Source organism: Eumetopias jubatus, unplaced genomic scaffold (genome assembly GCF_037043125.1).
Source record: "Eumetopias jubatus isolate StellerSeaLion01/CBP00866 unplaced genomic scaffold, mEumJub1_p1.0 scaffold_16, whole genome shotgun sequence".
Taxonomy (NCBI): domain Eukaryota; kingdom Metazoa; phylum Chordata; class Mammalia; order Carnivora; family Otariidae; genus Eumetopias; species Eumetopias jubatus.
The window spans coordinates 75,866,265-75,882,006 of NW_028274822.1; the positions used below are offsets into that span (position 1 = coordinate 75,866,265).

General features: G+C 44.6%; 1 protein-coding gene across 1 annotated transcript in view; it reads right to left on the bottom strand.

Annotated features, from left to right (window-relative positions):
* The window catches only part of MYO1H (myosin IH), a 43,526-nt gene extending 28,045 nt beyond the window's left edge, over positions 1-15,481 (bottom strand). The window contains exons 1-12 of the mRNA XM_088019408.1: positions 15,323-15,481; positions 12,685-12,800; positions 11,309-11,507; positions 10,372-10,452; positions 7,446-7,625; positions 5,064-5,162; positions 4,220-4,333; positions 3,808-3,879; positions 3,022-3,141; positions 2,035-2,102; positions 1,566-1,671; positions 1,194-1,274 (exon numbers count right to left, since the gene is read on the bottom strand). Coding sequence (XP_087875534.1) covers positions 1,194-1,274; positions 1,566-1,671; positions 2,035-2,102; positions 3,022-3,141; positions 3,808-3,879; positions 4,220-4,333; positions 5,064-5,162; positions 7,446-7,625; positions 10,372-10,452; positions 11,309-11,507; positions 12,685-12,800; positions 15,323-15,448 — 1,362 coding nt within the window. The 5' untranslated portion in view covers positions 15,449-15,481. The remainder of the gene's footprint in view (positions 1-1,193; positions 1,275-1,565; positions 1,672-2,034; positions 2,103-3,021; positions 3,142-3,807; positions 3,880-4,219; positions 4,334-5,063; positions 5,163-7,445; positions 7,626-10,371; positions 10,453-11,308; positions 11,508-12,684; positions 12,801-15,322) is intronic.
* Between the last annotated feature and the right edge of the window lie 261 nt (positions 15,482-15,742).

The window sequence follows — 15,742 nt, forward strand, 5'->3', positions numbered from 1 at the left end:
TCCCTGCTCAGCAGGGGGTCTGCTTCTCCCTCTGACCCTCTTCCCTCTCGTGCTCTCTGTCTCTCATTCTCTCTCTCTCTCAAATAAATAAATAAAATCTTTAAAAAAAATAAAAAAAATAAAAATACTAGTCTAGCAATCCATATGAGCATGGAGTGCGCACAGAACAGTTTAGGTCAGTCCGCACTTCCGGGAACGTGCTTCTCCGGAGGTCCACACTGCCCTTCCCAGACCAGGGTCCACACTGCCCTTCCCAGACCGGCTTACCTAAAACTGAATTGTCCTCCCCACCACATGTAATCCTGTCTGCTTTTTTCTTCATTGTACAACCTACTAATTTTGCCCACTAACCTGTTTCTTGTCAGTCTCTGTGCTAGAATTTAAAGCCTCATGAGTGTAGTGGTTTTGATCTGTTTTGTGCACTGCTGTGTCCCAAAGAACAAGGTACAATCATGACACCAAGGAGGCACTGATGAGTATCTGTTGAGTGTACAGAGTCTGAATGCTTACCACACAGCAGCATAATTCCAAGCCCTGTGCATACACAATCGCAACTGGTCCTTACAACTCCTCTTAAGTGTTTCCCAGGAAATACTCAGAGAAAGAGTGAAAAATAATTCTGAGTACTAGCACTGCACCCACTTAAAGACAAGGATATTGGAGCTCAGAGAGGTTAAACCACCCACCCAAGTTTACACAGCTAGTGAGCAATGGGGTTGGGGGAGGGCTGGGGTCTGAATCCGGGTGGTGCCCATGTCCCTGGTAACTACAGTCACCACCCATTAATATCCCTATTGGGCTTTAGAATCTTGTTCCCACAACAGTTAGGTGGAGGAGGGGGCAGGAGGGGAAAAGGGACCTGTTACTCCTATTAGAAGGGAGAGGATCACAAATGGCAAGGCAAAGAAATACTTTTTCATTCGCCTTTCGATTTAAAAACAGTGATGTCTAAATTGGAACGATTGTGAGTTGGTGGCCATGGGTGTTCTCAGAAGGTGCAACCGTTCAAGATAAAGTCACAGGTGCATCCCAAGGAGCCTCAGCTCAGGATCAACGGACGTTCTTTATAAAACCTTCCTTTATGTTTTCTGGTTTTCTGCTCGGGCTAAGCAACCCTTTGAAGCCCAGGGGGAAATTCTTCTGCGTGTTGGCAACACTGTACGAAGACTCTAAGCCAACATTAATTTTCTCACCAGAATGGAAATGATTCCTTTGTGTCTCTCTTCCACCAAATCGCAGATGATCTTGTTGTTGAAATACTGAATTGGCTCCCACTAAAATGACAAAGAGAAAAGAATTCTCCAAGGAGGATTTAGATGAACATAAAATCTCTCTTTTAAAGTGATTTTCCAAAGCTATTTTTCCAAAATCTGATTTTTATCTCCAACATTAAAAAAAAAACTTTCTGAATGTCAAAGTAATTTCCTAGGAAATACTCAGAGAAAGAGTAAAAAATAATTCCCAGGATAATGAGGATAAAATCTCCAGTGGAATATTATTGCTCAAGCAAATCACTTTTGCTAGAGTAGGAAATCAAATGAGGAGAACATATTTAAATGTTTTACCTCTATACCTTCCATTTCATATTCTGCCTGTTCTGCTTTTAGAGTTCTCTCAATTAACAGTTGCTGGAGTTTTTCATTGCAGTAATTGATGCAGAACTGTTCAAAACTAGAGACACAAAAATTTATTTAAAAGATTTTATTTATTTGACAGAGAGACAGACAGACAAAGCAGAAGCAGGGGGAGCTGGAGAGGGAGAAGGAAGCTCCCCGCCGAGCAGGGAACCCGAAGCAGGGCTCAATCCCAGGACCCTGGGATCATGACCTGAGCCGAAGGCAGACGCTTAACCAGGCGTCCCATTTGCATCTTTTATGGTTATTCCAATTCTGAAACAGTCTATGAATTAGTGGCTACAGAAACCCAGAGAATTTCTGAGGATGGGAAAACCAATTCCAGTAACACTAGCGATGCCTTAAACCAGACTCAGACCCTAAAGAAGAACAGAGGACCAGTAAGTAATGACAAACTCACCCATTCTTGTTGAAGACCTCGAACCCGTAGATATCCAGCAATCCGATCTCAGTTTTCTTGGTGAAATCCTAGTCAAAGTAGCACACATTGCTCGTTGTTGGGTCATTTACTTAATGACTCTTAAGACCCAGTAGCTGCCTCCAAAGCTGGGACGTGCTTATACAGCTCACACCTTCTCTCCTTCCAACATTGGCTCACAGAGGAATCATAGGATGGAAATGAACTTCCCAGCACACTCCTCTGGCCTGAAGCCTCACAGCATCCCGCTGCAGCTTCCATGTCTACCCACCCGAGAAGTGAGACCTTCCCCTCCTGATTCACTCCCTGGCTTCTTCTCGGTCTCCCGAGGCCACATCAATCCCAAAGAAAAGACTGAAACCTCTACAGACAGCAGCAAAGGAGATGTTTATCCAGGAGACAGGACAGGTGGTTTGAATATCATTTTAAACAGAGGACTAAGTGCTGTCAGACAGGATGGATATTTAAAGAGATTAGGACTATTTTTTCTGAAAGGGCCACAATTTAACATCCTGTATGGCGTCCTGAGCCTTCCAAATCTGTCCTTTACATACTACCTCCTTGAGTTTTACCATAATGTTCTCTGTGCCCCAGCACCCTTTCCTTAATTTCTAGCTTTGAATAAACTCCCCCTTATTACTTAAATAATTCCACTTAGGGTAAATTTGAAGGACTCATATTTTTTTTCTTATACACGTTAAAACATACTACTGTTAAAGTCAAAAGTTTCTGTGTACAACAAAAGGCATCTGGCATACTGCAAATACTGTGCATCCCACACTTTGAGACACAATCATTTGATGGGCATTTTTGTGAGCCCGTGTGCTGGAAATGTAGATGCTGAAGGACACCATCCCTGCCCATCAGGAGCCAACGGCTGATGCTTACAAATTCTTTAGAGTGATGATGTCGGTTATAAAACATTACCACATTACTGAGAGTGAATCAACCAAAAATGTGTGGACTAACCTTGTTCACTAAGGAGGAATTGATTTTGTTGACCAGCCATGTAAATGTTCGTCCATAAACAGCCTTGGCCATTGCATCTCTAGCGTAGACAGAGAGTTCTAGTGTCAATGGGCATATTACCTGAGAACAACAACAGGTGCATCACTATAGTGGTAAAAAAAAAAAAAAAAAAAAAAAAGCCCACCCCCTCCTGAGTCTTCAAATTAGCCTTTAATGACGGCCAGTGAAGGGTATGTGCTGGGGGAAGACACCAACCCCACCTGCAAGCGTCCAGGCAGGAGCTATTTCTTGAGCGCCTACTACGTGCCAGGCATGGAGGTGCTGAGATATAGCCATGACCGAGACAAATAGTTCCAGCATCTGTGGGCTCACAGTTTGGGGATGGGACACTCACGCATCACACACAATCATGCTGCAAGCTGAGAGCAATGTGAGGAGATACCTATGGTGCTTTAGGATAGGTGTGGGATGATCAGGAAGGCTCTTTGAGGACATGACCCCAGGAACTGACGGATGAGAAGGTGTTAATTAGAGAAGCACAGGGAGCTGTGTTCAGACAGAGGAAACAGGATGTGCAAAGACCTCATGGAGGAAAGGCATGGTGAAAGGGAGGCATGGAGAGCTTGGTGTAATGGTTGGCGATGGGGAAGCGGAGGCAGGAGACCCCTGCAGGAACTGGAAGGCTGGGGTCTGGCCTCCTCCAGGACCACCATCCTGCTCTTCTATGAGGCAGGCAGCAGCCATAGCAGGGAAGGCAGGTACGTTTCCACCTAGAGCCATTTTTACCTCCTCAGTTTGGGCTTCAATCTTTCTGTGGGTGAGAGCTTCCAGAAGGATGGACGGGTGGACCCCCAAGAGCTGTCAAAATGGAAACCAAAATGCCATTCAGTGACTGGATTGGATTTTTTGCCAATTTACAAAGAACTGGTGCAATTTCCAGACCCAGGATCATATGCCCTGACTGATAATCTTGCTTAAATCCAAAACAGATCACATTCGATCTTTTGACCGGCTGGCTTTTGCCCACTCCCTCACCTGTCCCCACGCTCTTTAATTCTCCTAGGCAGTATGAGCCGGATGGACCCGGTGTTAGCCACTTGGGACCTGGGCATCCAGCTGCCTCGAGCTCCCCTCTCCTGCCCTTCCACCTCCAAAAAGGGCTGGGCCTTTCCTGTGCTCTTCAAAAGTGGAACATCACCTTGGCGATCCATTTGATCTCATGGGTGTCTGGTATGGTGGCACAGCCTTGGTGGTTCTCTTCAAAACCAATGTTCCCCAGGTGCAGGACGCTGGCGATAATCCCAAAGAGATTCTAGAAACGTGGGAAAGGGCGAGGAGAACAGGGAGAGAAGGGCAGCCACCTAACCGATGAATGTCATCACAGGGCAGGTGTTAAGGGAAGAGGGATAAAGAGCCTCAGCACAGGGTGGGCAGGATGCCTCCCCCAATCTCTGGCACAGGACACTTCTATTTTTATATCTTCCCCGCCCCTCCGCACCAATAAACCATTTTACACGCAAGTGCCATGATCCCAGATATATACAGATATATGTATCTGTATATAGCTACAGAAATATATAATATTTTAAATTATAATTCTGGTTCTTGAAAGAATTGTTTTAACCATCAAAAAAAAGGGGGGGTGTAAAAACACAATGTTTATAAAGCCTACAATTTGTTCCAGTTTGTTCAAAAATAGAAGTGTAAATAAATGATAATCCTGCAGTTCTAGGACATCTAAATATTTGAGATTGGATTTGAGAGAAGGGAGAAACATGACCTCCTCCTTGCATACAGCACTATCTTTTGTCTGCCGGATGAAATGCAGAACCTACAGTTAACATTTGAATTTCAGATAAGCAATGACTAATTGTGGTCCCAAATGGTACCCCCAAATAATGGTGACCATTAAAATGTAGTTAGGTGTGCTGCGTTTTTCTTGGCTGAATCTGGCAACCCTACTAGGCGGCCACCAAGATACCAGGATTGTTTCGTCAATCCCAGACCCCACTGACCAGCAGTTCCGCCCTTGGGGCTCATACCTCGAGGTCATCTTCCGTAAAATCGATGACAGAAAAGGCACTGGAAACAGTTTTCCAGTTGTTCTTGTCGTTGATAGATGACTCTTTGGCACAATGACCCTGTTGACACAGAATTGGGTTGCCTAATGTCATTTTTATAAGGGCAGTGAGGCGTGTCCACATCTAGTCTTGAATCGAAATGGTTTTCTCTATAAGCACACAAGAGCTAGTTCTATAATGTTCTGGATTGTAAAAAGGTAGGGTCAACTAATCAGCTAGCATAGGGTGATTTGTTAACTGCTGCTTTTTTCAAATTGAATTTAGAATTTTCTCTCTATCCGGGGAAAACTTTCAAAGGTACACATTTCAAAGGTACGCATTAGTGTATCGTTTTGAATGCATTTTTTAAAAAATAGTTTTCCTTGTCCTATTTGCCAAATAAATTGAAGGTGTTTGACTCAAGAAACATCTGCTAAAATAAGCAGGGAGAGGGCAGCACTGAAATTCAGAAACCATCTTGATGCACTTACAACCTCCAGCAGAAACTGCAGTGCGGGACGAGGTAAAAGGAGACCCTCACTCAAAAAAATAAAAGTTTGGCATTTCGAGAAAGGCGGGTTATATGGATACTGATCACCAGCGGAGAAGTGATGAGACATCCCACTACTTTAGAAGTTGTCTTTTAGGTAAGACACATACCACCAAATGTCACAATTTAAAGGGAATATGTTCTAGATGAGGGTTTTTTTTTTTATTATTATTATTGTTTTGCTTTTGTAGTACAAGGTGTTTCCTGGATTCCTAGGCATCTGAAGATTTATCATCTTCAAAGATTTTGCATGGGAAAACCAGAGGTGCCAGAGCATGAAAATATTCACCAGTGAACTGGCCACTGTTAAATCTGCATCCTCCCAAATATCCCTTCCCAATTCAACCAGCAGCATCTGCTCCCGCCCCTGAGGGTGGGACCAGCTTAGGTCAGTCCTTGGAGGACACCTAGAGGTTTAGAAGCAGTGTGGATATACTGCCAAGTAAAGCCGCAAAGTTTGTCAAAGTTACGGGAGAACACAAAATTGAACAAAATAATACTGGCGAATTGCTTGAACTATTTCCAAAGCCACTGTGGCATGAGGATCTGTCCAAATTAAACAGACTAGGAAAAAAATCTGCAAGGATAAAGACAAGATACATTCCGAAAGGGAATGATTTGAATATCAAAGGGTTAGGAGAAGCCCTTGGGAAAAAGAATGAAGCCCACAAATACTTTTTATATATTGACCCTCTCTGATCATGTTATAAAATGTCAAATGTGATGCTACCATACAGCTTTGTCAGAAAAATTAGGTCCTTAAAAAAAAAATCAAATTTGAATTACTCTTCATTCTAACAATTAGGACAAAGTTTATAAAAAGGAGATTATGGGATTCTTTTATCTTCATTATATAGCTTCATTTTCAAGATCAGTTTCAGTCATGTCTACTCTCCCTCCATGACTCACTATGAAATGTTGGTCCTTCTTTTACAAGATCCACTTCATAAGACCTTGTTCTCTTTCTCAAATGATGTCCCCACTTGCACTCTGCCAAGTGACCTCCATTCGAAGCCAGGCCCAGTAAAGAAGAGAAAAATCCAGAAATCTTGGGGCAGAAAGGTGCTAGTGACATCAAAGATTGGTAGGTGCTATACAACCTAGACCTTCTAGAGCCTTGATGCTGGCTGCAGAAAGAGCAATGGTGGGGGAGGGGGCTACATTCTGAAATTCCATTTCACAGCATTGGATCCCAGGACTGCTTATGGGAATGGCCTGAACTCCTTCTGTAAGGAAGTGTGTTCATTTTGCTGCCAACAAGTCTCAGAATAGGAGGCAAGGAGGTGGAGAGTCTTTTCCTAACTAGTTTTGAAAGCAGAAGGACGCAGCACAAGTTGTGGACGTGGACGGACAGCAAGTTACTCTCGCACCTAGACCAGCAGTTCTCACTTCCGCTGTGCATTAGAATCACCAGGGATTCATTTAATTACACTGAATCACAGGGGAATGTTTAATACAACCCTGATGTCCACGTCCCACACTAGACCAATTAATCTGAATCTATGGAGGGTAGGGCCCAGGGGTGGGTGGGTGGGTGGGTGTGTGTTGGAAAAAAACAAACAAAACCTCCTCAGGTGATTCTAATATCAGCCAGTGCTGAGAGCCACTCATCTAGAGATCACTTTACCAAGATGATCTACCATCTACCTGCCAGGTATAAACAGAGGGGTTATGATAAGTGCCAACAAACCAGACCGTAGGATCCCTCCAGAAAGGTAATGAGAAAGTTCTTGACCATCCCCTAGAAACCCCCACTAACAGCCTTGATCCCTGTCTCCAAAGGGCCACCCAAGCCAGGTGCTGGTCTTTCCAACCTGTGAGAGGTATTTATACAGCTGGGGGTCCCGCTCAAGTCCCAGGTAAGCAAGGAGCTCCTCTTCACCACCCTCCAGCAGCTGGTAGAAAATGTGGAAGTTCCTCTCGCCCTGGTTTTGATAGACGACTCGAGACTTTTCTATCAGGTAACTGATGATATGCCCACCTACAGGAATGCCCTTGAGAACAGAATAAAAAAATGCACAATGACAACAATAACTAAGCCATTCTCTTGCTGGTGTCTTCTGAGGAACAGAAATTCTGAATTCAAATGATGATTCTTCTAAGCCTAGTGTTTTCTGGGCTCATTTTTAAAAATATTTTTGCCTACCCTGAGGTCATGAGTGATAATTTCCATACTTCTGTCTAGAAGTGTGATTATTTTGCCATTCATGTTTGGGACTGGCATTGAAATTTTGTGTATGGAGTGAGGTAGAGGGTCAAAGGTCGTCTTATTCACATGGATTTCCAACTGATAGCACCATTTATTGGAAAGGCAATCCTGTCCCTATTCAATTACAGTGGTGTCTTTGTCATAAGCCAAGTGACTATATCATACGGGGAAGTCTTTGTAGACTCCATTCTGGTCCACTGGCCAGTTTATATATCCTTGTGCCAGTAGCACACTGTTCTATTTCTTTTAAAGATTTTATCTGAGAGAGAGAGAGAGAGAGAGAGAGAGAGAGAGAGAGAGAGAGAGAGAGCGCGCGAGAGAGCGCACAAGGAGGCGGAGTGGTAGAGGGTGAGGGAGAAGCAGGCTCCCTGCTGATTAGGGAGCCCAATATGGGACTCGATCCCAGGACCATGACCTGAGCCAAAGGCAGCCGCTTTACCAACTGAGTCACCCAGGTGCCCCCCACACTATTTTTAAGAATATTCCGGTAGAGGATTTGTATTCTAGAACATATACAGAACTCCTGCCAATCAATATGAGAAAAACAACCTAATTAAAAGTGGGGCAAAAGGCTTTAACACAAAATTTTTAATTGGCCAGTTATCAGGACTTCATTTATAATCACAAAAATACAAAAGTTAATCACAGCTGGAAACCACTCTACTCCACCAGAACGTCTCAGACCAAGAGGACTGGCAACACCAAATGTTGACAAGGGTGTAGAGAACCCTGCTCGCAACGGGAACTGTTCTTGTCATAATATTGCTGGTAAGAACTCAGCAACGCCACTTCTGAGCATGTGCCCAATGTGAGTGAGTACTAATATCTACTCACAGACACGGGCAAGGAAGTTCAGAGCACTGTTTGCAATAGCCCCAAATCGGAAAAGCCAAATGTCCGTCAACAGAACAGATAAATAGCGAAGAGGTCACATAAGCCAAAAATGCCCAACCGCTAAATGAAATGCCATGAATGAATCTGACAGATAGAATGTTGATTGAAAGGAGCCAGACACAAAATAGAACATACTGTATAATTCTATTTACATGAGGCTCAAGAACCAGCAAAATTAATCTGATTACAGAGGTCAGACCAGTTGGTAACCTTTGGGAAGGCAGGTATTTTCAGAGAAGGGTAGGAGGTTCTTCTAGGCACTAGAAATTTTTCTATCTTCTTTCATACACTCTTTTTAAAAGATTTTATTTATTTATTTGTCAGAGAGAGAGAGAGAACACATGAGCAGGGGGAGCAGAGGGAGAGGGAGAAGCAGGCTCCCCGCTGAGCAGGGAGCCTGATGTGGGACTTGATCCCAGGACCCCAGGATCATGACCTGAGCTGAAGACAGACGCTTAACCGGCTGAGCCACCCAGGCATCCCTAGGAATTCTTCTATCTTGATCTGAGTGCCGGTTATCACAGGCAGATATACACACGTAAAACTCACCAAGCTGTACTTACGACTTGCGTCCTTTTTAGTATGTGTGTTGAATTTTAATAAGTTTTAAGACAGATGTAACCCTATTCAATTTTTTTCCAAAGTCTAGGCACACTTCGCCAGAAGTCCACGTACCAGGCTCCGGAAAACCCTTAGCCAGTCTGTCATCACTACACTCAATGCTCAGCCAACGACTGTTCTCTGGTCCAAGTGACGCGCTTTGTCACATGCGATTCTATGTCCTTGAGAACTCTGTCGACCCTCCCTGACCTGCATTAGCCCCGTTTAAATTCTGTGCAACAACCATACTCTTTCATTAGGGATGATCTCTGGTTGCTTCCATGCCACAAGAGCAGAGCCGAGTAGTTGTGACCAAAACGATATGGTCCGCAAAGTCTAAAAACTGACCACCTGGCCCTAACCGAAAACGTTTGCCGACCTATGCTGCATAATTATGTATGCCTAAACAATACGTTGTTTACACGGCATTGTTCTCAGGCTTTGTCAGAAATGGCATCACCCCGACACACTGGACATTCCTAAGGCTTGACCATGTTATGTGTAGCTAGATGCCGTTCATTTGCTCTCGCTATGTGACGCTTCACTGGGTGGACATCCCGCCATTTAGCCACTGTGTCAATGGACACTCAGTCCTCCAAATGTGTTGCCGTTTCCAGTCCTTTTACCATGATGAGCAGTGCTCTTGTGGGCATGCTTGCAAATCTATAGGAGTATCTCCGGGGTGCAATGGTTCCACCTTAGATTATGTGGATTTCAACTTCCATGAGATAATATACTGTTTTCCAAATGGGCTGCACCAATGTACACCCCACCGGCAATGTGTTAGAGTTCCTAATTATCCACATCTTCACCAATAGCTGGTATCACCAGACTTCTTAAGTTTTGCCCCACCTAGAAAGTATGAAATGGTATCTCATTGCGGTCTTTATTTGCATTTCCCAAAATAGCCCTAACCCTGGATTTTTCAATTATTTGAGCCAATAAAGCCCTTCCTCCCTTAAGGTACCTTGGGTCAGGTTTCTGTCACTGGTCAGTTATGGGGTCCCCATGAACCAGTAATAGGAACTTCAATGTACCTTATAGTCAAACTGTATGTCCATGTATTTTCCAAATCTGCTGGAGTTGTCATTCCGGAGTGTTTTGGCATTTCCAAAAGCCTTGGGATACAAAGTGAGGGAGACAGGGACAGACTGAACCAAACTGTGATGAATGGTCATTTAAGCTCACTGTGCTCGTCAACTTCCTAACCCCAGACGCCATGATTATGAAAATGGCGGAGAAAAGGAGAGCCAGGGATGAAAGCCATACTTTATCTTCTAAGAAGGAACCACTAAGTGTAGAGGATTTGATGCCAAATACTGGGATGGAGCTAGAGTGGAGGGAAAAATATCTTCTCTGTGGCATCCAATCTAGGAATGACTACGGAGAGCTACAGGGGAAACTACCTCCTTGCTCTTCTAGAACATACAGTACCAGACCCCTTTTTATATCAAAGAGGTAAACTGTTCAGACCATAGGTCCATTGGGAAAATTCCTTCAACCACAAACATCTTTAACACGAAGGGCAACAAAAACCCAGAATAAAACACCTTGTTCAAAATCATCCAGCAAGCCAGTGAATTGCAATGGCAGAACAATCAAGATGATTCCAATTAAATAAGAAAAATATTAATGACTTTAGTGCCTACTAATTCTGCCAGGTGCTTTTTATGCATCCATCTTGTTTTAGCCTCAAAATCTCCCTAAGAGGTAGAAACCTTGAATAGACCCATTCCACAGAAAGGCAAACAGGATCTAGGATGTGGAGTGATCTGCCGAAGCTTGCGGGCACATGGCTGCCCTGGGATTAGCAGCCATGCCTGCTGGACGTCAAAGTTACGCCCTTAACCATGATCCTGCCCTTGAGACCCCTCTGCTTAACTCCCGGATGGTGACCTGCCCAGGCAGAGGATTCTTCTTGCTGAGTGACCTCCCTAGAACTGCCCCCTCCACAGGTCCTCAAAGATCACTTACCTCCAACACTGGATTGGAGAGCAGCAGTCTGTCACGGGCTATCTGTAGTGACGCGGTCACTGGGCAGGTCACAGCAAAATACTGCAGAATCTTCTTGGAGGCCTCTGTTTTCCCTGCCCCACTCTCTCCGGAGATGAGAATGAAGTGGTTATTTAGCTCGGAGCACATCATGCGGTATACGTTGTCAGCTACGGCGTAGCTGGAGAAGGAGTGGGGCAGAAACGGAAGGAGGGCGACGCGGCTGTGATGCTACTTACTCGGTGGTGACATCATCAGAGCTCCCTGCCTCCAGGAAACCACATCCAGACAAGTGGGGCAAGACACTGAGCTCAGGTGTCAGACTCTACCACGACCCACTGACGGACACGCATAAAGTGTTCTAGAAATCAACACTCAAACAGTTGAGTTAAAAGGGAGAATGTGAGCAATAATGGACATTTCCTAATGGAAAGAATTTATTTGGAAAAATCCAACATTTCTTACAAGAATGAGCCAGATATTAAATTATATCCCCAGGAGATGTTCTATTAACTGTACGTGGAAATAACAACATCTCGTCTAAATATTTTAAACACTCAGTGGATATACTAAGATCTCATGTTTCCTCTTTCCCTCAAAACCTACTGTATTAAGAGTACAGAGACAAGGAACTGAAAATATCTTAAAAGCTCTGTCATATCTAAAGGACAAGACATAAAACTGTTATAAGGGCTTTATCTTCAAGATCAGAAACCAAAGCACGAAAATCTCCCAAGACACTAATCTTCCCATGTGGCGGAGTTTGAAAGCTGGCTATTTTGGAAATTGTTGGTGGTAGTGATGCAGAAAGGTTTGTAAATGCCTTAGGAGGCGAATAGATGAATCACCAAGAAATATGTAGGGAGAGCCTAAATACTAGTCCAGAAGTCAAGCAGGGAGAACTGAGAACTTCAGCAAAGCCTGAGTCACATATAGATCAGACAGGAAATTGCTTGTCCTATGGATCTGAAGTCCTGCTACCAACGGGGATGCTCCTTAGCCGCCACGATACCCAGACACCAGCAGATGGCACTAAGCAAACCTCCTTGCAGAAAAGACAGACACCTCTCTAGGTGCCCTCTCGGATCTCTCGGTAATTACGAAAGATTCCACCTCTCGTGATTTTGAAGCTGAGACTCAACAATGATCTGATGTTTTCTACTGCACTGAAAGACATTTCACGAGAAGGCAGCAGTTTAAGTGAGGTACAGAACCTAATGAGCATTCTTCGAGGATTGGGATTGCTGGGTGGGTGGATGGATAGGTGGATGGATGGGTGAGTATTAAGGAGGAAGAGATAAAAGAAAAAGAGGAAAGAAAGAAAAATACTATTGATGACCCTCGTACATGCTACTTACACATGTGGTGGCAGTTCAAAGAAATTGACCCCTTGATAAAGTTCCATCTGGCTCACAGTGTAGATTCCAAGCTCCTGGTATGGATTCACAGACACAAGGAGGGTCCCAATATAGGTCTAGAGGAACAGACCAAAGCACAAGTGAGGAATTCTGGGGTGCAAATGGCTATAGCAAAAGACCATCACATGCTATGATCCCCATGCATTCATTCCACGCTGGGGATATAAAACAATAAATAAGACAGGTGGTATCTCTGCTGTAATGAAGCTTCCATGTGTGTGCATGGGGCAGGGGAGGGGGGCCAGAGCACCAGCAAGGGATCAATACTGCTTCAGTTAGAATGGTAAGAAAGGTGTACTTAGGGTAGTGAGAATGCGTATGATTCAGGAAGACCAACTTAGCTCTTGGGCTTAGGGAAGTCTTCTTTAAGGGGGTGAGTCTGAGCTGAGACTTAAAAGGATGAGGAGCCAGTCATGAAAAAAGGAAGCAGGAAAGGGCAAGTCGGGCTGAGGGGACACATGTGGCAGGCTGACTGTCCTGGAGCCCAGTGGGGGAGGGGAGAACAGAAGTGGTAAGACATGATGTCCGAGAGGGAGCAAGTTCAGATCACACGGGGCATGAAGAATTGGGGGTTTATTCCAACTGCAGTGCATGGTGGAGACACCACTCTCCCTACTGTATGAAATAGCTGCCTTAAGCTGTTATGTCAGATGGATAGCTTTAAGAAGGGAGCACCTCGATCTGATTTATGTTTATGTGTCGCAGAGGTCTCTATGGTCACTGGGTGAAAGCAGGGCGGGTAGGCATCCCAGCCGCCCCCCGTTGGGTAAAACACTCCTGCTGCTATTTCCCTGGATTTCAATGCGGGATTCTATTACAAGTTGTTTTTCAAGGGCTTCCATTTGTAATAAAATTACTAATGTAAAAGCTTCTTGGCATACAGTTATGAATAAACAAAGCTCTAACCTCTGAAAGAGAAAAAAATAAAAGAAAGAAAGAAAGACTTGGGCTCCTTTGAAAATGCATCCAGAGTTTTCCGGTTCTGAGTTTGTTACGGGTTTTCATTCCAGAGTCTCCATTTTGGAGGCTCCCAAGGTTATGCTAAATTATGCCTGAAATCATGCTCACGAACGTTTCTAATCTTTAGGACCAAGTCACACAGAGAACTAGAACAGATAAGAATACTATATTTTGGGGCACCTGGGTGGCTCAGTCGTTAAGCATCTGCCTTCGGCTCAGGTCATGATCTCGGGGTCCTGGGATCGAGCCCCGCATCGGGCTCCCTGCTCGGCGGGAAGCCTGCTTCTCCCTCTCCCACTCCCCCTGCTTGTGTTCCCTCTCTCGCTGTGTCTCTCTCTGTCAAATAAATAAAATCTTTAAAAAAAAAAAAAGAACACTATATTTTGACGAAAAATCTGTGTTGCTTCCATCACTGAAATCTTCCAGGGTAGAATATAGTTTCTGAAGTCTATCTGTTCAAACTGGAAACAGTTTATTCATGATGATCCTATCACCCCACGTGTACTTCTCCACACCACACTCTTTCTCCTTTGCTTATGCATAAAATCTATTTCCACAATTAAAAATATATACTGTGAGAAGCCCTTTGCTTATTTCTCCTAGTAACCTTGGTTCCAACATGCAGACTAAGTCACAGTCACCATTAAAATCAAAATAGCTGCAAGACTAATATTTTTACCTTGTTTTTGACTGTCTAATTTACCCTGAGCAAAAGCTAATAAGATCTCAATAAAGTTAATTACATTTAATAACACCCCACCACACAGAGAGAGACACTGTGGAGTTGACCCTAAAGGAATTTACCTGAAAACTGATCAATCAAATCAAGGTGGGGTGATAAATGGGGAAGTTAAGAACTGACCGCCACTAGAAGCAACCAGACCAAGCTCAGAACAGTTCTGGTAAAATGTTGCAGCCTTGAAGATTCATGGGAGGTGGTGGACATCTCTTATGCTTGCCTGTCTGGTATCTAGACCCCCTTCTTCCAGCAGATTCCTTTGAGGAACCTTCTCCAGGCCACATCCTACTATCAGGTGCACATGCGCCTCGCCCCTCACTTCCAGGACTGAGCCTGGGTAAATAGCCTGGCCAATCAGAATAATCCTCATCCTAGCTACGGGGACTGGTTCAGAGGTAGAGACATGACCCCAAATGGGCCAGTCAGAGGCAACCAATGTCTGTGTCTCCGGGACGACTTGCTATGGTCTCTGAACCAACATCAGCCTGGTCCTGCTGACCAGCTTGTCACCTTGCAGAGTCGGCCCCATTGCAAAAGCGAGCAGAGAGGTGGGAAACAGTCCTCCAGATGGAGAAAGAGCCCTCAAGGCTCTTCGAGACTCCTCACCCTAGACCCTAGGTCTATTTCTGACCTCTAAAGTGACATAGGTTGATAGATTCCGTCTTGGGGGTTAGGCCTGTTTAAACTGGGTCTCTGTCACTGGCAGCCCTAAAGGCCTAACACGAAGGATCGGGGTGCATCTGGCAGTGGTCCCTTCACTCGTCCCTTTAAGGACTAACCTAACAGAGGGATTTTGTTCACTATCATCAAGGCTGTGAAGACAGGCGGGGGTGGGGGACCACCAGTCTAGGAAAACAGCTGAAAAACGGGTTACGTTACATAGATGAGGTTCTCGCTGAAACGCTTGCGAAGATTGTCCAGAAAAGCAGATTCGCTGGTGTAGGCGTCCAACAGCACAAAATCCTGCACTCCAACCTTGTCCCTGGCGGTCAGCGCGCCTTCCATGTGCAAACGAATGTGCTTCCTCCTCACCTCTTCTTTCTGCAGCAAACAGAACATTCCTCAGCGGCTCACTTATTCTGGAGTTCCTCTTGCTCATGTAATATGGACATAACAAGATACTCAACCCTGGGGACGGTAGAGCGCTGAGATGAGATTTGCTCTTGGTTAAGAGTCTACCATCTGGTTAGGGGTACAAGGGGTTGGTAATAAAAGCATTAACAGTAACAGCGGCAGCTGACCAGAGCTGAGCAGGTACCCTGTTAGGTACTACGCTAAATACTTGACCTGTATTATCTC